At 43.9% G+C, this 24,870-nt stretch overlaps 1 protein-coding gene across 1 annotated transcript in view; it reads right to left on the bottom strand.

Moving 5' to 3' along the window:
* Positions 1-19,531: 19,531 nt before the first annotated feature.
* SLC37A3 (solute carrier family 37 member 3) overlaps positions 19,532-24,870 on the bottom strand; it is a 44,756-nt gene continuing 39,417 nt past the window's right edge. The window contains exons 14-15 of the mRNA XM_030853992.2: positions 22,577-22,642; positions 19,532-20,936 (exon numbers count right to left, since the gene is read on the bottom strand). Coding sequence (XP_030709852.1) covers positions 20,844-20,936; positions 22,577-22,642 — 159 coding nt within the window. The 3' untranslated portion in view covers positions 19,532-20,843. The remainder of the gene's footprint in view (positions 20,937-22,576; positions 22,643-24,870) is intronic.

The following is a 24,870-nucleotide window of genomic DNA, read 5'->3' as shown; positions in this document are numbered from 1 at the left end:
TTTTAGATAACTATCCCTTGTGCTTTAAAATATTGTGTAATGTGTTGGAAATAAATGGGTCATCTGCCAGGGCTTAGAATTAGCTGTGACCCAGAGACCCGGTCATGTTCATTACAAGCGCTGACCCCACAAAAGTGAAGTGTTTTTCACACCCAACCTCCTCCTGTTTCCTATCCTCACGCAGGGTATAATCCACACAGCCCCCAGTGCTTCATCTTGTCCAGCTCTTTTTGGAAATAAAAGCCCTTGGATATTTTGTTACTAAAGCTGCATTCTCTTCAGAGTGTGTATGCCATGCAGCCACAAGGAAGGGAAAATAGAAAACGTCTAGGGCTGTCCTGGTGGTGCAGTGGTTGAGAATCCGCCTGTCAGTGCAGGGGACACGGGTTCAATCCCTGGTCCGGGAAGATCCCACATGCCACAGAGCAACTAAGCCTGTGCGCCACAACTACTGAGCCTGTGCTCTAGAGCCCGCACGCCACAACTACTGAAGCCCACGCACCTAGAGCCCGTACTCCGCAACAAGAGAAGCCACCGCAATGAGAAGCACGTGCACCGCAACGAAGAGTAGCCCCCGCTCACCACAACCAGAGAAAGCCCGCGAGCAGCAACGAAGACCCAATGCAGCCAGAAGCAATAAATAAATAAAATAAAATAATAAAATTAATAATTAAAAAAAAACTCTAAAAGAATAAATTATCATTCTCATCCAGACAGTGCTATGTCATTCTAGACAAGCCACCGAAACTAGCTGTGTCTGGATGGCCATAAGGTGTCGTGGAACAAGTCTGGTGATAGACACACGCAGAGCTGGAAGCAAGGAGCTCCCGCTGTGAAGAAGGAACAGGGACACTTCAGTTTTAACTCGAGTGGATCCAAGAAAATCAGTGCTGGGAAAGTGGCAAAGAGGAAAGTGACTTGCTACAAAAGTGAAGTGGGACACACAGCAAGAGCCTTGCATCAAGGAGAGAATGAGAGCTCGGCTGAAGGAGATCCTGAGACCCAGGGTCTGTCTCGGGTCAACCAGACGAAGAAGGATGCTTTTTTTTTTTTTTTTTTTTGCGGTACGGGGGCCTCTCACTGTTGTGGCCTCTCCCGTTGCGGAGCACAGGCTCCGGACGCACAGGCTCAGCGGCCATGGCTCACGGGCCCAGCCGCTCAGCGGCATGTGGGATCTTCCCGGACCAGGGCACGAACCCATGTCCCCTGCATCGGCAGGCGGACTCTCAACCACTGCACCACCAGGGAAGCCCAGAAGGATGCATTTTCAAGCACTGCGTGGCATTAGGATGATTTTTCAACTAGTGATTCTGCTGCGGGTCAAAGGGGAACAAAGGTGGTGAACTCTGGGCCTGGGTCCACACTGGAGGATTGGTGTTGAGAACGCTGGGCTATTCTCTCCATTAGGACTAGGATAGGGGAGGACCAGCCAAGAGATGTGGATGCACCTGGCTGAAAAACTATCCTGAGAAGGAAAAATCCAACAGCTGTGATTTCATAAATACATATAATTCTTACTGAGCAAGGGGACAGAGAAAAGAATGAAGAGAAGACAGTGGGACAAAGCAAGAGAACAGAACGTCCATCCAATTGGAGAGGGGCAGGACATCACAATCAGAACTACTGTAGGGTCAACGTAGGAGCACTGTTCAGCTCAGTGGGGCAAGGTGGCCCCGATTTTAGATAGGCCCCTAAACTACCCCCTCTTCCAAATATCAGGATTCCTCTTCTTCTCCAAATTTCCCTAGGGCTTAGTGCAGACAGGAGCAGGAAACCCTTCAGGAGGGAACAGTCCAGAACTGGCACCCTCTCCTCACGGGCACGGCCTCCAGCATCTCGGGCCTCCCCTCCGCTCCCAGCCCAGCGAGACTGGGGAGGACACAGAATCGCAGTCGGGGAGGAAGCCGCGGGAGGCCTGACTCACCCTATGCTCGGCCGCTTGGACCACGAGTGGGCAGGCCTGCGTGCGATGAATCACTGAGAGCCTGACTGCTATTCTGAGTGCTGCCAAGGACACGGATGCTCTTGTTGGCACCCTGGCACCTTTCACAGTTTCTCTCCCTCCCTGTCTGGCTGCCAGGAGACGAGTGCTATAGGAACTGAGTATTTTCGTTTTTTTAAAGCCCAAGACAGACTATCTAATGCTTTCTATTCTTCCTGCATCCCTTCTCAGTTCCTGGAAATCACCGATAGGAGACTAGGACAGAGAGCCACCTCCGTCCAAGCCCAGCTGAGGCGGCCTTGCTGAGAAGCCATTCCAGGGAGGAGCAGGGGAGGGCAGGGCATACCTTGTAGAATTTCCCAAATGAATCACCTGGCTATTTATTTTGACTGAAAGTGCCCGAGAAGTATGTAAATTTAAGTTCTAAATTCTACAAGGAAAAATCAGACTGGTACCTACAGCTCTGTATAACTGCACAGCACTTGGATTAATTTCTTCATCTTTCTAGCTCCCATGCAGCCTATGATGACTTACATCCATGCAAGCCATATAAAGAGTTCAGTGCTGTACAGACTATACCAAACTCACCAAATGCTATGGGACTCAGTTACCAGGAATTTAAATAAGAAAGAGTCTGTGTAATATCCCCGTACTACTCTGTATTAAATTATAAGATCCACAGGGAAAAGTCAGTCGTCCTTCATCCTCTCACCACTGCCTGTGTCACAGACCTTTGGGGATGGGCTTTTGGAAAAGCAAAGCTCATGCTTCAGGAAGATGAGAAATGTAGGATATCCCCCAACAAATATTTATTGGATATGAGGGAGGGCATCGTGGGTGTTACAGAGATGAAGGAGGCACCCTCAAGGAGAGTAAATCTCGTAGGAGAGATAAGATATGTACACAAATCATTTTACACAAGCACAAAGTAACTAAACATAGAGTTACCATATGATCTAGCAATCCTACTCCTGGGCATATATCCGGAAAAAAATGAAAACTAACTCGAAAAGATACATGCAGCACCCCAATGTTCACCGCAGCACTATTTACAATAGCCAAGACATGGAAGCAACCTGAATGTCCATGGACAGATGAATGGATAAAGAAGATATGGTGTATTGGGAATTCCCTGGTGGTCCAGTGTTTAGGACTCTGCGCTTCCATTTCAGGGGGCATGGGTTCAATCCCTAGTCAGGGAACTAAGATCCCACAAGCCATGTGGTGTGGCCAAAAAAAAAAGATATGGTGTGTATATATACAATGGAATATGACTCAGCCATAAAAAAAGAATGAAATAATGCCATCTGCAGCAACATGGTGGACCCAGAAAGTATCTTACTGAGGGAAGTCAGACAGAGAAAGACAAACATCATATGGTATCACTTGTATGTGGAATCTTAAAAAATGATACAAATGAACTTATTTACAAAACAGAAACAGACTCACAGACTTAGAGAAGGAACTTATGGTTACCAAAGGGGAAGGGTGGGGGGAGGGGATAGTTTGGGAGTTTGGGATTGACATGCATGCACTGCTATAATTAAAATGGATAACCAACAAGGACCTACTGTATAACACAGAGAACTCTGCTCAATATTATGTAAGAACCTAAATGGGAAAAGAATTTGAAAAAGAATAGATACATGTATATGTATAACTGAATCACTTTGCTGTACACCTGAAACTATCACAACATTGTTAATCAACTATACTCCAATATAAAATAAAAAGTTAAAAAAAAACAAAACAGAAATAGACTCAGACATAGAAAACAAACTTATGCTTACCAAAGGGGATAGTGATTGGTGGAGGGAGGGGAGAGATAAATTAGGAGTATGGGATTAACATATACACACTACTATATATAAACTAGATAAACAACAAGGACCTACTGTACAGCACAGGGAACTATATTCAATACCTTATAATAACCTATAATGGAAAAGAACCTGATAAAGTGTATGTGTGTGTATGTGTGTGTGTGTACATATGTAAATAACGGAAATCACATTTCTGTACACATGAAACATTACAAATCACCTATACTTCAATAAAATAAAGAAGTAAAAAGTAAGCACAAAGTCCTACAGGATATGAGGAAGGAGAATTATCTGGTTTGATGAAAGTCAGGCAAGATTCATGAACTGTGCCTTGGAGAACAATACAGTTCCCGAAAGGGAAGACACAGGGGTAATGCCAAAGGTGCAGAAAACTGTCTCAGTTTTCAACAAGGATGTAGGGAGACAGAGCTGGAGAGGCACACTCGGCTTGGACGTGCAGCACCTTAACGACAAGCTTGCAAGCTCAGCTTGACCCAGCGGATGTGCAGATCTCACTCAAGATCCTCAACAGGGTGAGAGTCAGGATCGAATCAGAGTCTCCAGAAGCTCAGTCTGGAAGCTGCCGTCAGGATGGATCAAAAGGGAGAGAAATCACAGAACTACTGTTCTGGTCCAGGTAGGAGTAATGAAGGCATGAAAGATGGTGGTAACAATGGGGATGGGAAAGGAAACATGTGTACAACGTTACAGAGGTGAATAAACAGAGCCTGAATTTTCACTGGATGTGAGGAAATGAGAGAGAGAGAGAGAGAGAGAGAGAGACGTCAAAATGACTCTGGAAGGGCTTCCCCCATGGCACAGTGGTTAAGAATCCACCTGCCAATGCAGGTGACACGGGTTCAAACACTGGTCCAGGAAGATCCCACATGCCACGGAGCAACTAAGCCCATGCGCCACAACTACTGAGCCTGTGTGCTGCAACTACTGAAGCCCACGTGCCTAGAGCCCATTCCGCAACAAGGGAAGCCACCGCAATGAGAAGCCTGCATACTGCAACGAAGAGTAGCCCCTGCTCGCCGCAACTAGAGAAAGCCCGTGCACAGCAACAAAGACCCAACGCAGGGCCGCCCCCACCCAAAAAAAAAAAAAAAAAAAGACTCTGGGAAACTAGGAACCACCAGAGATAGATGTGCTTTTTCCACTAGAGAAGATGAATTTATAAGCCAGAGTGGCTGAGGAAGTGACAGTGCCATTAAAAGGCCTATGGAGGGCTTCCCTGGTGGTGCAGTGGTTGAGAGTCCGCCTGCCCATGCAGGGTACACGGGTTCGTGCCCCGGTCTGGGAAGATCCCACGTGCCGTGGAGCGGCTGGGCCCGTGAGCCACGGCCGCTGAGCCTGCACGTCCGGAGCCTGTGCTCCACAACAGAAGAGGCCGCAACAGTGAGAGGCCCGCATACCGCAAAAAAAAAAAAAAAAAAAAAGTCCTATGGATATGAGGAGGAAGATTTGGGGGATGGTTCCCCCTTGTGAGGGCTAAGAGGCCATGTAGATGCTCAGAACACAGTCAAAAATACTTATGAGAGAGATCAGGGTGAAGAGAGAAATCTGGGGGTCATCTGCATGGGGGTGACAGTGGGAACTGTGGGACACAGCAAAGAAAAGCATTCTGAAGGTAGAACCAAAGGAAGACCTACATTTAGAGAATGGAAAAAACAGAAACAAAATGAGGCAAAGCAAAAAGGATAAGTATTTACTGAGTCCCAACCACATGCCTGTGCTCAGAGATTTGAATATACTGTCATCTGTGAAGCACTTTTCCCATTTTACAGATGAGGAAACTGAATCTCAGGTAACCCACCAATCAACCCAGATGCCACATCAGAAACCCAAGAATCATTCTCTCCAAATCCACCTCCACGTCTCACAGTCAATTGCAAAATGCCTTTTGTTTTTTTTTATAAATTTATTTTATTTATTTTTGGCTGTGTTGGGTCTTCATCGCTGCACGCGGATTTTCTCTAGTTGCAGCGTGCAGGGGCTATTCTTTGCTGCGGTCGCAGGCTTCTCATTGCCATGGCTTCTCCTGCTGTGGAGCATGGGCTCTAGGTGCGCAGGCTCAGTAGTTGTGGTGCACAGGCTTAGTTGCTCCATGGCATGTGGGATCTTCCCGGACCGGGACTCAAACCCGTGTCCCCTGCATTGGCAAGTGGACTCTTAACCACTGTGCCACCAGGGAAGCCCACAGCATGCCTTATTAAGTTTACCATTGAGGGCTTCCCTGGTGGCGCAGTGGTTGAGGGTCCGCCTGCCAATGCAGGGGACACGGGTTCGTGCCCCGGTCCGGGAGGATCCCACATGCTGCGGAGAGGCTGGGCCCGTGAGCCATGGCCGCTGAGCCTGCGCGTCTGGAGCCTGTGCTCCACAGCGGGAGAGGCCACAGCAGTGAGAGGCCTGCGTACCGCAAAAAAAAATTTACCTTTGAATCTTCCTTGATTCTACTCTTTTCCTCCATCCTTACTCTAGGCCCTCAATTCTCCCCTGCTTACACAATAACCTCCTGTCTCCAGGTCTCCCTGTTCATGGTCTCACCCATCACTAGTCCATCTCTTTCCCTACTGCCCAAGTGGTCTAACACACAAATCCAGTCCTCACAAAACCTTCAGAAGCTTGCAAGGCCCTTGATGAGACGGCTCTGCTAACTCCAGGATCACCTCTGGCCCTTCACTTGCAAGCACTCCATCCCCAGCCTCGCAGACCTACCTGTGGTTCACAGAATCCAGCCACATTCCCTTCTCTGCACATGTTTCCTTTCTTCCAAGACCATCTCCTACAGTTCAAGAGCAATTCAGGCATCATAACCTCAGGTTGTACTAATCTTCCCAAGGACCCGTTTTCTGTACTCCTCACTGCTCTGAGCATACCCACATCACAGCACTTATCACACTGCAAGATTTAAACCATATGACAGTCTCTCTCACTGTATTAGCAGCAGTTTGGGGGCAAGGATTTGCTTTTATTCACTGGTCTCTAACACTCAACATTTCCTGGTAGAATTAATAAAACAGTCAATTCAAACCCGAGTCTGATTCTAAGGTTCACGTTCCTTCCACTATGCTGTAAAGTTAGAGTAGAAAGAGAAACTGGATAGTGTAGGATGACAAAAAGGCAAGAGGCTCTTTGTTAACCCACAGCTAACATACTGGTGAAAGACTGGATGTTTTCCTCCTAAGATTAGAAGCAAGACAAGGATGGCTACTCTCACCACTTCTATTCAATACTGTACTGGATGTTCTAACCAGGGAAATTAGGCAAGAAAAAGAAATAAAAGGCATCCAGATTGGAAAGGAAAAACTAAAACCATCTCTATTCCCAGATGATGTGATCTTGTATATGAAAAATCCTAGCAATTCACAAAGTAATTATTGGAACAAAAAAAAAAGAAGTTCAGCTAGGTTGCAGGATATAAGGTCAATATACAAAAATCAATCGTATCTCTATATACTAGCAATGAACAAAATGAACTGAAATTAAGCAAACAATTCCATTTACAACAGCAACAACAACAACAAAAACAACCCTTAAGAATAACTGTAACAGAAAAAGTACAATATTTGTACAGTGAAAACTATGAAACATCACTGGAAGAAATTAAGGAAGACCAGGACTTCCCTGGTGGCGCAGTGATTAAGAATCTGCCTGCCGATGCAGGGGACACGGGTTCGAGCCCTGGTCCGTGAAGATCCGACATGCCACGGAGCAACTAAGCCCATGCACCACAACTACTGAGCCTGCACTCTAGAGCCCGAAAGCCACAACTACTGAGCCCACGTGCCACAACTACTGAAGCCCGCGTGCCTAGAGCCCGTGCGCCACAATAAGAGAAGCCACCTCAATGAGAAGCCCACACAATGAAGAGTAGCGCCCGCTCGCCACAACTAGAGAAAGCCCGTGCAGCAACAAAGACCTAACAGAGCCAAAAATAAATAAATTTATTTAAAAAAAAGAAATTAAGGAAGACCTAAATAAATGGAAAGACATCCTATATTCATGGACTGGAAGATTTAATATTATTAGATGGCAATACTCTCCACCTAACTGATCTACTGCAACGAAGAGCAGCCCCCGCTCACCACAACTAGAGAGAGCCCATGAGCAGCAACGAAGACCCAACACAGCCAAAATAAATAAAATCAATAAATAATTTTTTAAAAAAGACAATTCAATGGGGAAAGAATAGTCTTGCCAACAAATGATGCAGCGGGATAATGATAGCCACATGCAAAAGAATAAAACTTGGACTCTATCTAATACTACATACAAAAATTAACTCAAAATGGATCATATGCCTAAATGTAAGAGCTAAAATAATGAAAGTCTTAGAAGAAAACTTACGAGTAAATCTTCATGACCTTGGACTAGACAAAGATAGCTTATGTATGACACCAAAATCAGAAGTGACAAAAGAAAAAACAGGTAAATTAGACCTCATCAATATTTTAAAAATTTGTGTTTCTAAGGATACCAGCAAGAAAGTGAAAAGATAATCCACAGGATAGGAAAAATATATTAAATCATATATCTGATAAGGGACTTATATCTATAATATGTAAAGAACTCTCACAACACAACAATAAAATGACAAATAAGCCAATTTTTAATGGGCAAAGGAGACACATCTCCAGGAAGACAAACAAATGGCCAATAAGCACATGAAAAGATGCCCAACATGATCAGTCATTAGAGAGAACCGCAAATCAAACCACAGTAAGACACCACTTCAAATCTATTAGGATGACTAAAATTTTAAAAAGACGGACAATAACAAGTGCTGGTGACGACGTGGAGAAATTGGAACTTTCGCAGATTGCTGGTGGGATTGTAAAATTGTGCAGCCACTTCAGAAATTAGTTCAGTAAAACAGATAGCTAGTGGGAAGCAGCTGATAGCACAGGGAGATCAGCTCGGTGCTTTGTGACCAGCTAGAAGGGTGGGATAGGAAGGGTGGGAGGGAGGGAGACGCAAGAGGGAGGAGGTATGGGGACATATGTATAACTGATTCACTTTGTTATAAAGCAGAAACTAACACACCATTGTAAAGCAATTATACTCCAATAAAAAACGTTAAAAAAATAAATAAATAAAGTTGTTTGGCAGTTCCATATGTTAATTATAGTTACCATATGACCCAGCAATTCCACACCCAGGAGACCCAAAAACATACATCCACATAAAAACTTACATACAAATGCTCCTAGCAGCATTATTCATAATAGCCAAAAAGTGGGAATAACCCAAATGGCCATCAACTGATGAGTGAATAAACAAAATGTGGTGTCTGCACATAATTCAGTCATAGAAAGGAATGAACATGCGACAACAGACATGAGCCTTTGTCTCAATTGTACCTGTGAGATTTTTAACTTATGGAAGTGACTGAGTGACGACAAGGAGAGGTCAGTGCCATTGAAAGATTTTTATTACTCACAGTGCCTGAAAGGCAAGCACACCACACCCACCGGGCCCTATGGGGAAGCTTCAGTTTGGGTCAGGAGGAGGAAGGAGCCAGGGAAAGCCTGAGCCAGAGCCTTTATTGTGTTTTCTGCAGGAAAGGCAAAGCAGGGCAGGGTAAAGAGTTTAGGACTGACTCGTCTGAATAATTCTGGGAGGCTTTGGCTTTGGGAAGGGCTGTCTCTTAGTTGTTTGGCACCTGGCCCTCGTTTGACTTAGGGCAGGGGAGAGATTAGCTTGGTGTGTGAGAGTTTGATAAAGGACGTGGTTGGTTCCTGGTTGGTTCGGGGTGCGGGCTCTGGACTGGATCGTTTGCGTACGAAAAGTGTGCTACAGGGTGAGCCCTTTCCTATCTCTCAGAGCCGGCTAGTCCTGGGAGGGGCAGCAAGCCCACAAATGCCAGAGCATCAAGAATACAGAGAATAAGATGATACAATGAAGACAGCTGGCCTTCTGATGAATGGACGCCAAACAGACAAATACAGGATCTAAGAAAACCCAGTTAGAACAGCCTAGAAAACATTACGCTAAGTGAAAGAAGCCAATCACAAAAGACCCTGTATTCCATTTATACGAAATGTCCAGAATAGGTAAATCCATAGATACAGGATGTAAATCACTAGTTGCCAGAAGCTGGGGAGAGAGGAGAATACAGAGTGACTGCTAAGAGGTACGGGGTTTCTTTTGGGGGTGATGAAAATGTTCTAAAATGAGATAAACCCGTGACTATCCCTAAAACCACTGTACACTTTAAATGGGTGACATATATGTGTAAATGATATTTCAATAAAGTTGTTATTTAAAAAAAAATACAAAGAAAGAGCGGTGTTCAATACTTTCACAAACAAGACATCAGAGGGGAATTTCCTGGTGGTCCAGTGGTTAGGACTCTGCACTTTCACTGCAGGGGGCCCGGCTTCGATCCCTGGTCCGGGAACTAAGATCCCACAAGCCACACAGCATGGTAAAAAAAAAAAAAGACATCAGTGGAAGAGAGGTGTCACTACTACTTACCCTCAGATCTCTGGTCTCCCCGATTTTCTAGCTAGAGATGAGGCTTCATGCAAGATCTCAACATTAATCCAGGAAAGAAAGTCCTTTTTGATATATGAGCAGGAGAATAACACCACAAAAATACTGTTTAACAGGATTATTCTGAGAGTTGAGCATGGCACAGACTGGAGCAGGGAAGCCTAGAAGAGGGACACCAAAAATAAGGCCATTGAGAATAATTCAGGCAGAGGAAAATGGCTTAGAAATCAACAAGAAAGATGAGCTAGAAAAGCAAGTGAGAAAGAATCAGCAACGCCTGGAGGCTGAGGACAAAGGAGAGAGAAAAAGATGTATCCACAAGTAACCTTAAGGCTGGGGGCCTGGGGAAGATGGCGTTGCCACTGACAGTTAAAGACAACCCAGAAAATGTGAGAATTACGGCACAGTGGAGACTCCGGGCCCAGTAATGCGAGAGCGCTACTTAATGAATAAGGATGAAAATGTGCCTTGATGCCTAAGTTTACTCAAAAATGCTTCAAGCAGCTTATTAAACAAAGACCACTAGGAAAGTTATGTGGGAAGTGGGTTTGCAGGGACTGGGGTGAGAAAATGAACTCTATTACACTGGGCTTCCAGCAGGACATCCTGGTGACCGCAAGGCAATTTAAGATTGGAAAATGAGTAACAAGTTGGGGCTGGAGAGAAAAAATTGGTAGTCATTGGGAGGTTTTAGAAAAATATGAAACAGCGAACTGTGTAAAAGAACTGGACAGAGAAAAATTAAACACTAACTAAGTTCTACCACCTACTTGCCAGGCACTGCATGAGAGGATTTTTCAAAATGATTAGAAGGTAGTCCTGACTTTCTAGAGTTTTGTGGACGAGTGATGACAAAGCTAAAAATAGAGTATGAACGAGAGCGTCTGGAACACAGAAGATGAAACAATTTTGTCTAGAGAGTTTTCTTACGACTGAGGATTAGGAGGAAAAGGAGATATCAAAATGGAGACAAAAGTGGAATTCAAAGAATAAGAAGGTAGTTAACGACATCAAAAGTAAAGAACAGAGACGGCCAGCTTTGATCAGAAAGCAATGCTTGGGGGAATAGCTTCAATAAAAATTTAAGATTAGAAGCATAAAAAGCTGAAAGGGAAAGAGGGAAGTTGTCTCCAAATATATCAAGAGAAAATATGTATCTGTGTTACTTTGGAAGAATTAGGACAAATGGAAGACACTGTAAGATTTTCACTCAGGGGGCTTCCCTGATGGCACAATGGTTAAGAATCCACCTGCCAATGCAGGGGACACGGGTTCGAGCCCTGGTCGGGGAAGATCCCACATGCTGCGGAGCAACTAAGCCCGTGCGCCACACCTACTGAGCCTGAGCTCTAGAGCCCGCGAGCCACAACTACTGAGCCCACGTGCCACAACTACTGAAGCCCGCGCACCCGGAGCCCGTGCTCCGCAACAAGAGAAGCCACCGCAATGAGAAGCCCGCACACCGGAACGAAGAGTAGCCCCTCCTCGCCACAACTAGAGAAAGCGCGTGCGCAGCAACGAAGACCCAATGCAGCCAAAAATAAAAACAAATAAAATAAATGAATTTTAAAAAAAAACCAAAGATTTTCACTCAGTAAAGCACATCTAACAAGGAGAGCCTCACAGGGAGAGCATGGCTGAGGAGCGCGTGGGAAGACCATCCATTTGGAGAACAGGTTACTATTCATAGTAGGGGGATGGTAGAAGCAAGGTGTGGAAGGGAAGGTTCCAGGTCTCAGCTGAGAGGCCTGGAGGATTGAAAGACGAGGAAAAAAAAGATGGAGAGAAACTAATCAAAAGGAATGGAATTTCGAGTGAAGTTAAGGCATCAATTCCTGTGCAAAACAGAGAAATGCCCAAGTGGAGAAACTCCAGATAATCCTGATCTTTCAGTAAAACAGGTGGGGCATCACCAGTGGTAACAGAAGGCTGCCAGGTGGGGGGACCGAGAACTTCTGAGAGAATAACTAGCCAGGAGGGTTTCAAAACCAACGGATGTAAAGTCATGATGAAATGAAGCACATGTGGCTTTCTGGTGCTGACAGGTGCAGCGGGCAGGGTCTTTGGAACTTTGTCTCCCCCTGCTGAGTCAAGAGGCATGAACGGCTGAGTTCTTTCCCAATAGGAAAGAACTGTTTCTTTTGGTGCGCGGCGGTGGGGGGGGGGGGGGGGATTAGAGAGAGGAAAACATAAACATTGATTTTTAAAAATCACCTTATAAGTTAGATCCTGCAGCATTAAATGAGCTGCTATGTGAAAAACAAACAGCAGAAAGATGTGGGAAGGGGGCCAGCACTGGGTCATCCCTGTGGCCACGCTTGCTAGTCTTTTGGGGACTTCCCTGGCCGTCCAGTGGTTAAGACTCCATATTTCCATTGCAGGGGGCACGGGTTCAATCCCTGGTTGGGGGACTAAGATCCACACGGTGCGGGGGGTGAAAAAAAAAAACCTTTGCTAGTCTTTTCTCTAAAAGGTTCTTCTCTTAAGTAACCCATCCCTTTATCCAGACGCTGCTTCAACAGCCTCAAAGTGATTGCAGAGATAGGGACCTTTCCCTCAGCCAGGACACAGGCTTGTTTTGAATTTCAAAAGTTCTGTTAAATTATCTTCTCTCCAAGACCTTGTTCACAGAATCATTTTTACGTGAACCCACCTAGTAGAGCCAACAAGGATGAAACCTATCTCACGACTGGGGGCATTTGGGGAAGGGTATCTCTTCAGCCTCTATTTTAGTCACTGCTCCTTCATCCCCCAGTTCCACCCTCCTGGCTCCAGAGCCGTCTCTCTTTATTTTGTAACCCCATTCACATCTTAATCCCATGCAACAAAGGCAAGTTATGTATGCGATTCCTTAGGTATCGTTTTTTTAATGAAATCCACAGCAAGAGTTAGGTTCCTGAAACTTTCTATGGTGAGCCTAGGAAAACAAAATGCTAAATACATACGCAAATGTGCACATACACACACACAATCTAGGACTATGGTATACTGATGTCACTCTTCAGGGCCTGATAATAACTATTAAACAAGGTGAAGGCCTTTGAAGTACTTGGATGAAAGGTTTTACCTAAATACAATTATCCCATTACAATCCAGATCAACATTCCCATCCAACAGCGTGGCCTTTTTATCAGTATTTCACTGATGATGAAGTTATGACAACATCCTTGTGATTAAATGGGATTTTAAATGGTTTCAAATGATTTTGCTACTTGTTATCTAATTTCTGAAAGGGCAAAAGGGAAAAATAAGTTATTTCTTTAATCAGAGGGCAATGGCAGGCAATAAAAAGCTGACTAATAGCATTTTAGATATAAGACCGTCATTCAAAGTTAATTAAACATTCATTAGAAGGAAGGGTAAGGGAATTCCTGGCAGTTCAGTGGTTAGGACTTGGTGCTTTCACTGCTGGGGCCTGGGTTCAATCCCTGGTCAGGGAACTAAGATCCCACAAGCCTTGAGGCGTCGCCAAAAAAAAAAAAAAAAAAGACGGGTAAGAGCAGGGACCTTGGTCAAGAGGAAAGAGGCAGAGCTGGCTCAGGTGGGCATGGGATATCAGCACCTCCACCAACTCCAGGGCCGGGGGAGGACAGAAGACGTCACAATGCAAGAGTCTGTCAGGTGGCAGATCTTCCTAAGCCTCAGGCAGAAGGACCAGGAAAGAGGGAAGAGATCTTCCTTAAAAAGGCAAACCTGGAGCGGAAGGCACTGCAGAGAGGGGCCCTGGGGGGCTCTAAGGGGCACTCAGTCCAGCAGCAGGTGCGAGCTGGAGGCAGTTTTAAGACAAAGCTTCGGACGTCCCTGGGGCACCTGCCAATGAGGGGGACATGGGTTCCAGCCCTCGTCCGGGAAGATCCCACATGCCGCGGAGCAACTAAGCCCGTGCACCACCACTCCTGAGCCTGTGCTCTAGAGCCCGCAAGCCACAACTACTTAGCCCACGCTCCACAACTACTGAAGCCCGTGCGCCACAACTACTGAAGCCCGCATGCCTAGAGCCCGTGCTCTGCAACAAGAGAAGCCACCGCAATGAGAAGCCTGCACACCGCAACGAAAAGTAGCCCCCGCTCGACGCAACTAGAGAAAAGCCTGCACGCAGCAACAAAGACCCAATGCAGCCAAAAATAAATAAATAATGTTTTTTCTTTTTAAAAGCCAAAGCTTCGCAGCGTCTGGCAGCCCTGCTCACCTGCAGGACTCTGGCACTCGGAATTCGAGAGCCTTGCACAGCGTGTACCTTGGAAGGAAGTCCAAGATAAGATTAAAGTCAAATGAGAAGAGGCCGAGTAGCATCACGGAAAAAAACACTGAAGTCAGAAGACCTGGGTTTTGATTCAGTCCTGCTGTCATGTACTAGATGTGTGACCCTGGGCAAACCCATGAGCTTCTCAGAGCCTCGGTTCTCAAATCTAAGGACCACAACCACGGGTCCTCCTACCTTACAAATGCAGTGGGGATAAAAGAGAGTAGTGGATGGGAGGGCACTTTTAAAAGTCATGTACCAGGAATTCCCTGGTGGTCCAGTGGTTAGGACTCTGGGCTTCCACTGCAGGGGGCCCAGATTTGATCCCTGATCAGGGAACTAAGATCCCACAAGCCGTGCGGCACGACCAAAAAAATAAAAAATAAAATAAAGAAAATCAGGCCAGGGGACTTCCCTGGTGATCCAGTGGTTAAGACACCATGCTTCCATTGCAGGGGGCACGGGTTTGATTCCTGGTCTGGGAACTAAGACCCCGCATGCCATGCAGTGCAGCCAAATAAATAAATAATAAAATAAACTTGTTTAAAAAAAGAAAAGAAAATGAGGCCAGGAAGATGAGAAGCTTAAAAAAAATAGCAAGTTGTGTACACACATGAAGCGTTGTTGGCTCAGGCACAGAACTCCCTTTCAAATATTAGTCTTGATGTACATGTACATATGTATATATTTATATGTGTGTGTATAGTTAAATGTAACACAATTACATATATATATATATATATATATATATATAGTCACCTAGAATTACCTGTAACACATATATAACCATTTAAGTGATTTGTATTATCTGTGTTCACATATATAAATTTCATACTGAATCTGATTTTATTCTGGATATATGCTGGAACAAACCTGGTCACCAGAGGGACTTCTCTGGGTAGCACAGTGGTTAAGAATCTTCCTACTAATGCAGGGGACACAGGTTCGAGCCCTGGTCCAGGAAGATCCCACATGCCGTGGAGCAACTAAGCCCGCGAGCCACAACTACTGAGCCTGCGCTCTAGAGCCCGCGAGCCACAACTACTGAGCCCGCGTGCCACAACTACTGAAGCCCGCATGCCTAGAGCCCGTGCTCCGCAACAAGAGAAGCCACGGCAATGAGAAGCCCGTGCATCACAACGAAGAGTAGCCCCCGCTCACAGCAACCTAGTGAAAGCCCGTACGCAGCAACGAATACCCAATGCAGCCAAAAATAAATAAATAAGTAAATAAATAAAAACTTGGTCACTAGAAATGGTCAGGGCATTTAAGGAAAAGCAAAAGGAAGATGTGCGTGAAAGTACAGAGGCCACAAGGGAAGATAAACCAGCTGTCTTGATTGATGGTTGCTGCGACCTTGGACATGGAGTTGACTCTTTCACGCTCACAATTTAACTGAGGAAACAACTTAACCAGAAACAACCAGAGAACAAAATAAGGCAGTAAAATCACTCGGCCTGGGCAGACTGCACGGTCTATGTAATGACTCTAGAATTTTAAGGAAAGGAAAGAGCATTAGAAGTGGGGTAATCAGGAAAAGCTCCATGGAGATGAACATATACACTCTACTATATATAAAACGGATAACCAACAAAGACCTACTATATAGCACAGGGAATTCTACTCAATATTTTGTAATAACCTATAAGGGAAAAGAATCTGCAGAAAAAATATATATATACATATGTGTAACTGAATCACTTTGCTGTACACCTGAAACTAACACAACATTGTAAATCAACTAAACTTCAATTAAGAAAAAAAAAGCAAAGTCCCATGGAGGTAGGACATCAGGAGCTCAGAGGGACAGACAGAACTGGAAGGAAGAGGATGGGCCAGGTGAAAACACGCAGCAGGAATAAAGACAGCAGCCTGAACAACATGGGGTTTCTTCTGTAGCAGCAAGCTCGCCCTTCACTGTGGCTTAGTTCCCCAGGAGAGCTGATACGGCTACTGAAGAGCCTGAGGAGAGGACAATGCATTCTCTGCCCCACGGCCTGGCCTGATAACCTGGCCATTTACTGTGGGAGGCAGTGTCATGTTGTAAAGCAAGGGGAAGAGCCACATGCAGGGTCAGGGAGCCACACTCCACTCGGCCCCCCTCCACTCCTTTTCCTTCCACCTCTTCCAACACGATCAACATTTACGCAGCACCAACCATGCAAGGAACTAGGCATTGGAGAAAAAGACCAATAATCAGGGCTTCCCTGGTGGGGCAGTGGTTAAGAATCCGCCTGCCACTGCAGGAGACACGGGTCCGAGCCCTGGTCCGGGAAGATCCCACATGCCGCGGAGCAACTAAGCCTGTGCGCCACAACTACTGAGCCTGCGCTCTAGAGCCTGCAAGCCACAACTACTGAGCCCACGTGCCACAATTACCTAAGCCCGCGCGCCCAGAGCCCATGCACCGCAACGAAGAGCAGCCCCCGCTCGCCGCAACTAGAAAAAGCCCGAGCACAGCAATAAAGACCCAATGCAGCCAAAAAAAAAAAAAAGACCAATAATCACCTTGGGGAGTTAGATATAAAAACAGGTTAGACTGAAGCAGCTAAGCACCAAATAAGTAATATTGCTATTGCTACCAAAAAAAGGCAAGACGATGGGGGGCCAGTAAGGCTGTGGCTGGAAAATGGTTTCTTGGACTAGATGGTGCTTGTCCAAGTCTTGAGGAAAAAATTAAGATTCAGAAAGTAGAGAGTTAAGAAGGGGTATTACAGACCAGAAGTGTGAATCAACACTAGAAGGTAAGCACTACGGTGTGAATATATTAATACTTAACACTACTGAACTGTATACTTAAAATGGTTAAGACGGTACATTTTATGTTACATGTATTTTATCACAATTAAACATTTTTTTCATTTAAGAAACCAAAAAAAAGAGAAAACAAACCAAAACACAGGTGCTTCCAAAAAAATGTAAACTGATATGAATACACACTACCATTTGTAGTCAATAAGCTAACCAGTCTGATTTTGTAGAAAGTTCGTGTAGAGAGACATCAGGAGATTCGGTAAAGAAACAAACTGAGGGACTTCCCTGTTTGTCCAGTGGGTAAGACTCCATGCTCACAATGCAGGGGGCCCGGGTTTGATCCCTGGTTGGGGAACTAGATCTCGCATGCCGCAACTAAGACCTGGTGCAGCCTAAATAAATAAAGAAAGAAAGAAACAGACTGAAGGTGGATTGTGGGAAACCTCAGGCTAACAGATGGCACTCGATTCTCTCAACCAAGGTTTCTAACTCTGTGGTCTAAGGACGGGCTTCAAGTTTTGGCCTGTGAACACCCTGTAATAAACCTTGAAAGTTTGTTCACAGGTGCATTTTGATCTGGGGAGAGGGCAAATGGCTGTCAGCTTCTCAAAAGGGTTTATGACTTAGAAAATTTGAAAACCATTCATAAAGCCAATTGGCAGTGTGGTCTGGGTGGGGATGGGACAGTGGTTGAGGTTACATAAGTTGAGCTCACTTCCCTTGAGACTTGCAGTTAACTAAACACCAGATAGTATTATATAAATGGATGCCCTATCTCTCTTTAGTACTTAACAAAGCTATTGTTAGGTATTAAGAACAGCTCATCTGGGAAAGCTGGTGACCCCTACTGGAAACTAGCAGAGGGTGAGCAGAGAAGAGAACCCAGTAAAAGATAGGAAATAAGAAGATTCAATACATTAAAATGCCATAGAAGCCAAAGAAAAAAAGTCCTGGAGAAGATGAAGTGGTTACCGGAGTCAAGTATAAGAGGAGGATTAAGAAAGATAAGGAATGAGGAAAAAAAGATATCTAAGTTCTATGACCTTCAGTTGCACGGTTTCTGGAGAGCGATGCAAAAAAGGTCAGAGGTTAAGGGTAACATATCCAAACTAGGAGACTGGGAGAGCAAAGGAAAGTGCTATAATTATGACGTGATAATTATGTCAGAACATCAGGCATAAACCAGGAGTGTCCTGGACAAATAGACATACAGTTAGTTACCTAGTTGAGGAGGAAGTTTGTAGCACAGCCAGGAGGGCAGCAGATACCATCTGTTAACTCAAAGGATTTGGTTGTGAAAAGGAAAATAGGACGTAAGTCAGAAGAACTAGTAGGGATAAGAAAAGGCTTTATCAGTTACCTATGTGGGAGGAGGGAGGACTTCTGATGTTGTAAAGGAAAGGGAAGGAGTGGTGGACAAGAGCATCCTGTACCCTCCATCTTGCTGAACTTCACGACGCACACGGGGGCCCTCAGACATTTCTTGTGTGAATGTTGACTGGGACACCAGCCCTCCAGGAAGCGGCAAAGACTAGAATAAGCAGGAGTGGAGAGGGGCCTTTCTCCCTTTGAAACTATATGGAAGGAGAAAAGAAAACACCATATGACAAGAAAAGGCAGGCCAGAGTGCTGTATTTCAACCTAGTGAGTATCGGAGGATCGAGATGTCGGAGAAGAATGCTTTTCCAAACTGGCCTTCACTATGGCCTTTTCTTCAAGGGAAAAAAAAATAAGAAAGTTAACTCTTAGGAGTTCTTTAAAGCTAACACGTAAGAAAGAGAACAATAGGAAATATATCCATAGTGCAAGATATAATTTCATTCAGTGCTGAGCAGTTGTTTTATTTATAACTTCATTTCAGGTACAACTTGGGGGCTACAGAGAGGTCAGAGGAACACCTGTCCAGCTAATTTTAAACTTGAGAAAGAAAACAATGGTTGGTGTCAGGATACGAAGATGTGACCACACTGATTACGTAGGGGGAGAGGAAACGCTCAGCCAAATGTCAGACACGGGCTAAATCATCAAAACGGGGTTCATCTAGAGACGATTCTTAAATTACAACTAGGCAGCTCATCCAAACTCAGCACAGTCTTACACAAAGGGGAAGGGAAGGCTTTCACAGAATGTAGTAGAAATAGACCTGTACAATCTGGCAACACCGTAGGGTCAGTGAATATCACCAGGGAACACTCAGTAGCAGGAAATTGCAAGGCATGAGTCACATTCTACAGCGCGGAGCTCACGGTATATATAAAATAACCAGGTGGACAGATATTTATTACAAAAGTCAGTTTATTTTCCCTTTCTGTGTTTCATATTTTCCCTTTTTGTCAGTAATGAGCAATTAACTGATTGGAAATCTGCTTGATTAAATAACATTAACAAGTTCATAAACGCACCGCATTTGAGAGTATAAAGCAAGAGGTTGAAAAATATTCCCTAACCCAATGCAAATTAGGCAGCCCTCCCTCAAAATTGTACAGTTTTCACCTGTTAACTTCCATAATTTAAAATATATATACAGTATGACCTTAAAATATTCATAATTAGTATAGAATTCACAGCCTTGAAGACATATATTCTACAAACTTCTAAAGAATAGATACCTAGATACACCTCAGGCCCTAGTAATCCATTAATGTGATTCAAGGTCACATACTTAACACTTACAGGGCCAAAAGGTCTTTCTTTTTTCTCTAATTCTAGTCTTCTGCTGAGGTAATGCAAGGAACCCAGCTGCGACAGAGATCAATCCTCTGAAAATAGTGCTAAGCAGATTAGCTTCCTAGTGGATCCTAAAGTTCCCAGAGAACCAATCTGGGGTTGAGTACTTCAGTTGTAAATTACACACTGGCATGTTCACAATCGAGGTACCTTATGGTCCTTGAAAGGAAGACTAAAGACTTCCAGGAGCCAAAGGGAATTCTGAATGAAGACGGAGGAGAACAAGTTGACAATCACTTGAAGATATTTCTGCTTCTGGAGCTGAACGACTTTAGAGCAGATACAGAGTGACTGAGCCAATCAGCATGTAGTGTGATTTTTCCCACCATCGTTAACAAAGGGATTCTCTGTCCAAGCAGGCTTACGCTGGACCCAGCTAGAGTGCTTTATCCAGATTTGATGCTTCAGAGACGAGGCACGCTCTGCAAACTCATGACCAAAGCAAAATGCAATGATCCTTTCTATTCGTGGAGCACGTCACTGATACAAACCATGCCTGACTGCCTTGTGGTCACTCGGCTTTCCAGACTGGAGAACTTGGGTCCAAGTCCAATACAGCATTTACGGTTAAAGGGATAAACCTCCACAGGCCAAAAAAGACACTGGCAGATTCATAGGCCATTCAGTACATTCATGAAACAACAGCGATAAAAATCATTAACAATGATTCCTGTAGTGTAGAAAAACAGCCCAGCCTTCACTCTGGTCAGCATCTCCGGCGGCTGACACTGTTGAAAGAGGCTTGACGATCTGAGGTTATGCTGGAGCTCTTAAGACAACCCCAAAATAAGGTGAATGAAAAGAAATAGTCCTGATGTGTCTCCTATTATTCTTGTTCTTTTGTGGGCACCAGTCACCCACTCAATATGCGAGCTTCTCGTCTTTGCATAAGATAGCATATTTCCCTCACTATTAATGGTGAAATAAATAGAATTGTGCAACTTGTCTGTGAAGAGAAAAAAGCATTGAACATGCAGTGACAAGTTAATTAATTCTGTTAGAGCATCATGTTTTGAACATAATAATGAATTTGGACAATTACATTCTTTTTGACTTCGTACAAGGACAACTCAATCTTTAATGAATTAGAAAATGATTTTGAAAATTACAGTTAATATTACAAAATACTTAATGTTACATTACAGTCTCCAAAAAAAGAACTAAGGTACACAGATTAAATAACTCATAGGTAGGGCAGAAAATTGATACTGGAGCTCAGATTTAAACAGTGTTTCTTCTAACAGATTCAGTTTTCTTTCTATTACATTTCTAGTATGATCACACCAACAGGTTCATCAGGAGATACTTCCCTCTACTCAGAAGTAGATGACCGAGTTATACGGCCCAGTCTGTAGAAGCTGGAGGGCACTCAGGCAGAAGAAAGCATCCTTTGTCATAGCAGAGTACATAAGCCTTAAGGCAGCTCCAGGGGATTCCAGGTGCTGAGCTATCCCAAAGGCTCCTTGGATAGGCTGGAGGACAGCATCTAGACTTGGGCAATGGAGGCTGCCTCCAATTAGGATGCCCTAGATTTAGGGACAGGATACTGAATGCATCCCCTGGTGGACGAAGCCATCACCAGACTCTCAAGTATACCTGTCTTGAGCACCATCTCAATATGTGATAAGAGTATGTCACATGCTTATTCAAAAGAGAGCAATGTTTTAAAAGCACAAGGCCTTATTCTGTGTTGGCTGTTTCCCAGAAAGTACAGAGTTCCAGCCAAGAATGTCGAAGGCACAACAGATATTTTCTCAAGAGACTCGAGGTTCATTTTAGAACTTGCACACCACAGTGTTAATTACAGCAATGCTTCTTTTTTAACCCTATGTGGCTTGGCATACACATTTCCTTCAGAGTTCCCAAATTATATTTAGCAGACAGAGAGTACTCTGGAAGAGTACCCTGATTAATGGTTGGGGGTATAAGCCTCTCTTCATTTTTTCTGGAATTATAAATGACAATACTCATTAGACTCAGGTCAAGGGCAAACTAACAGCCCTTTCCTTCCTTGAAAAATGAATGTGTCTTTCAGAATAATAAAATGTTACTTTTCACAAAGGAATCTTTAAAAGCGGTCAGCAATTTTGTTGGTTTAAGAAGTGATTTAACCATAAAAAGAAATGAACTATTGATACATGCAACAACATGGATGAATCTCAAAATAATTATGCTGATGGAAAGAAGCAGACAAAAATACATAGTGTATGATTCCATGTATATAAAACTCAAGAAAACGCAAGTTAATCTATAGCAACAGAAAGTGCACCAGTAGTTACCTGGAGAGAGGTGGGATGGTGGAGAGGCAAGAGACAAGGATTACACAGGGGCCATGAAGAAACTTTTGGGAGTGATGGATACATTTACTGTCCTGATCGGGATGATGGGTTCACAGACATGCATGCACATATGTTAAACTGTACGAAATTTTACTTGTTAAATATATGCAATTTATTTTAAGTCAATTATTCCTCAACAACAAAAAAAACTACTTTGCATGTAAAAAAAGTGATATAAGTAAATGCTTTGAACTAATTTAATTTAAAAACTACTAGTTTAAAAAAAACAAAAAGGGCACACACTTACCATAAGAATGAAAAAGTAGAAAACCCACATCCATCCTAGGTTGTCCTGGATCAAAGACACTAAATACTAAAAGGGAGAAAAAGAAATCACAATATAATCCTTTATAAAATAATAAACTGAAGTAGTTAAAAAGTAGATTAGGGCTTCCCTGGTGGCGCAGTGGTTAAGAATCCGCCTGCCAATGCAGGGGACGCGGGTTCGAGCCCTGGTCCGGGAAGATCCCACATGCCGCAGAGCAACTAGGCCCGTGCGCCACAACTACTGAGTCTGTGCTCTGGAGCCCACGAGCCACAACTACTGAAGCCCATGCGCCTGGAGCCCATGCTCCACAACAGGAGAAGCCACTGCGATGAGAAGCCCGTGCTTCAAAGAGTACTACTGCAACAAAGAGTAGCCCCTGCTCACCACAACTAGGGAAAGCCCACGTGCAGCAACGAAGACCCAATGCAGCCAAAAATAATGAATAATAAAATAATTTTTTTTAAAAAAGTAGATTAAACATATCTCTTCTAGAAAATAAAAAGGAGTTAGGATTTGTATAATGTTTTGCAGTTTGCAGAGCTCTTGCATATACATGCTCCTATTTAAGCTTTATTGACACCCTTCATTTGGTAAGCTGGCACAGTCCAAAATCTGTGTAACAGAAGGCACAAGTCCAGGAGGTGTATTTTTTTTCACTTTTCTATTAAGAGAGGATGATGGGGACTTCCCTGGTGGCGCAGTGGTTAAGAAACCACCTGCCAATGCAAGGGACACGGGTTTGAGCCCTGGTCCGGGAAGATCCCACCTGCTGCGGAGCAACTAAGCCCATATGCCACAACTACTGAGCCTGCGCTCTAGAGCCCGTGAGCCACAACTACTGAGCCCGCGCACCTAGACCCCGTGCTCCACAACAAGAGAAGCCACCTCAGTGAGAAGCCCATGCACTGCAACGAAGAGTAGCCCCCACTCGCCACAACTAGAGGAAGCCCATGTGCAGCAATGAAGACCCAACGCAGCCAAAAATAAATAAAATAAAATAACTAAATTTATAAAAAAAAAATTAAGAGAGGATGATGAACAGCCTCAAGTCACTTCCATTTAATCAGTCCTTCTTCCAGTGAATGGTACTATAATTGATGCTTTTAAAAATAGTTCGTCTCCGCAACTTCCCTGGTGGTCCAGTGGCTAAGACTCCACGCACCCAATGTAGGGGGCCTGGGTTCGATCCCTGGTCAGGGAACTAGATTCCACATGCCACAACTAAGAGTTTGCATGCTGCAACTAAGACCCGATGCAGCCAAATAAATAAATAAATAAATAAATTTTTTTTTTAAGTTTGTCTTTTAAGTATACCACTCATTTTTCAATTACACTATTTGCTCATAGGATTACTGTATGACTTTGACACTCTACAGCACATTCTTTTATTTTCAATTAATAAAAGGTATCCAATAGTTTTTAATCCATGCTCTTTTAAAAAAAAATACATGTAACATAAAGCTTGCCATTTTAACCATCTTTCAGTGTACAACTCAGCAGCATCAAATACATTCATGATGTTGCACAACCATCACCACTACCTATTTTCAAAATTTTTCATCACCCCTAACGGAAACTCTGCACCCGTTAACTCTCTGCAAGAACTCTCCATGGCCCCTCTCCTCAGCCCCTGATAAACTCTAATCTGCTTTCTGTCTCTATGAATTTACCATTCAAGATATTTCATGTTAAGTAGAATCACACAATATTTTTGTGTCTGGCTTATTTCACGTAGCATAATGTTGTTAAGGTTCATTCATGTTGTAGCATGTATCAGAACTCCATTCCTTTTTATGGCTAAATAATATCCCATTGCATAGATATACCACATTTTGTTTATCCATTCATCTATCAACGGACACTTGAGTTGTTTCCACCTTTTGGCTACTATGAATAACGCTGTGGTGAACATCGGCAAACAAATATCTGAATCCATTTTCAATTCTTTGGGGTACAACATACCTAGGAGTGGAATTGCTGGGTCATATGGTAATTCTATGTTTAACTTTTTGAGGAACCACCATAGTGTTTTCTACAGTAGCTGCACGATTTTACATTCCCACCAGCACTGTATGTGAATTTCTCCACATCCTCACCAACACCTGTTACTCTGTTTTGTTTTAACTACATCCATTAGGTGTCAAGTGGTAGCTCATGTTTTTGCTTTGCATCTCCCTAAGGATGCTGAGAATCTTTTCAGGTGCTTACTGACCACTGATATATATCTGTCATGAGGCGTCGTCCCTATGTTTCCTTCTAAGGGCTTTATTGAG

This window comes from Globicephala melas, chromosome 9 (assembly GCF_963455315.2).
Source record: "Globicephala melas chromosome 9, mGloMel1.2, whole genome shotgun sequence".
Lineage (NCBI taxonomy): Eukaryota > Metazoa > Chordata > Mammalia > Artiodactyla > Delphinidae > Globicephala > Globicephala melas.
Note: the sequence above shows the minus strand (reverse complement) of the source record. Positions and strands in the feature narration are given on the sequence as shown.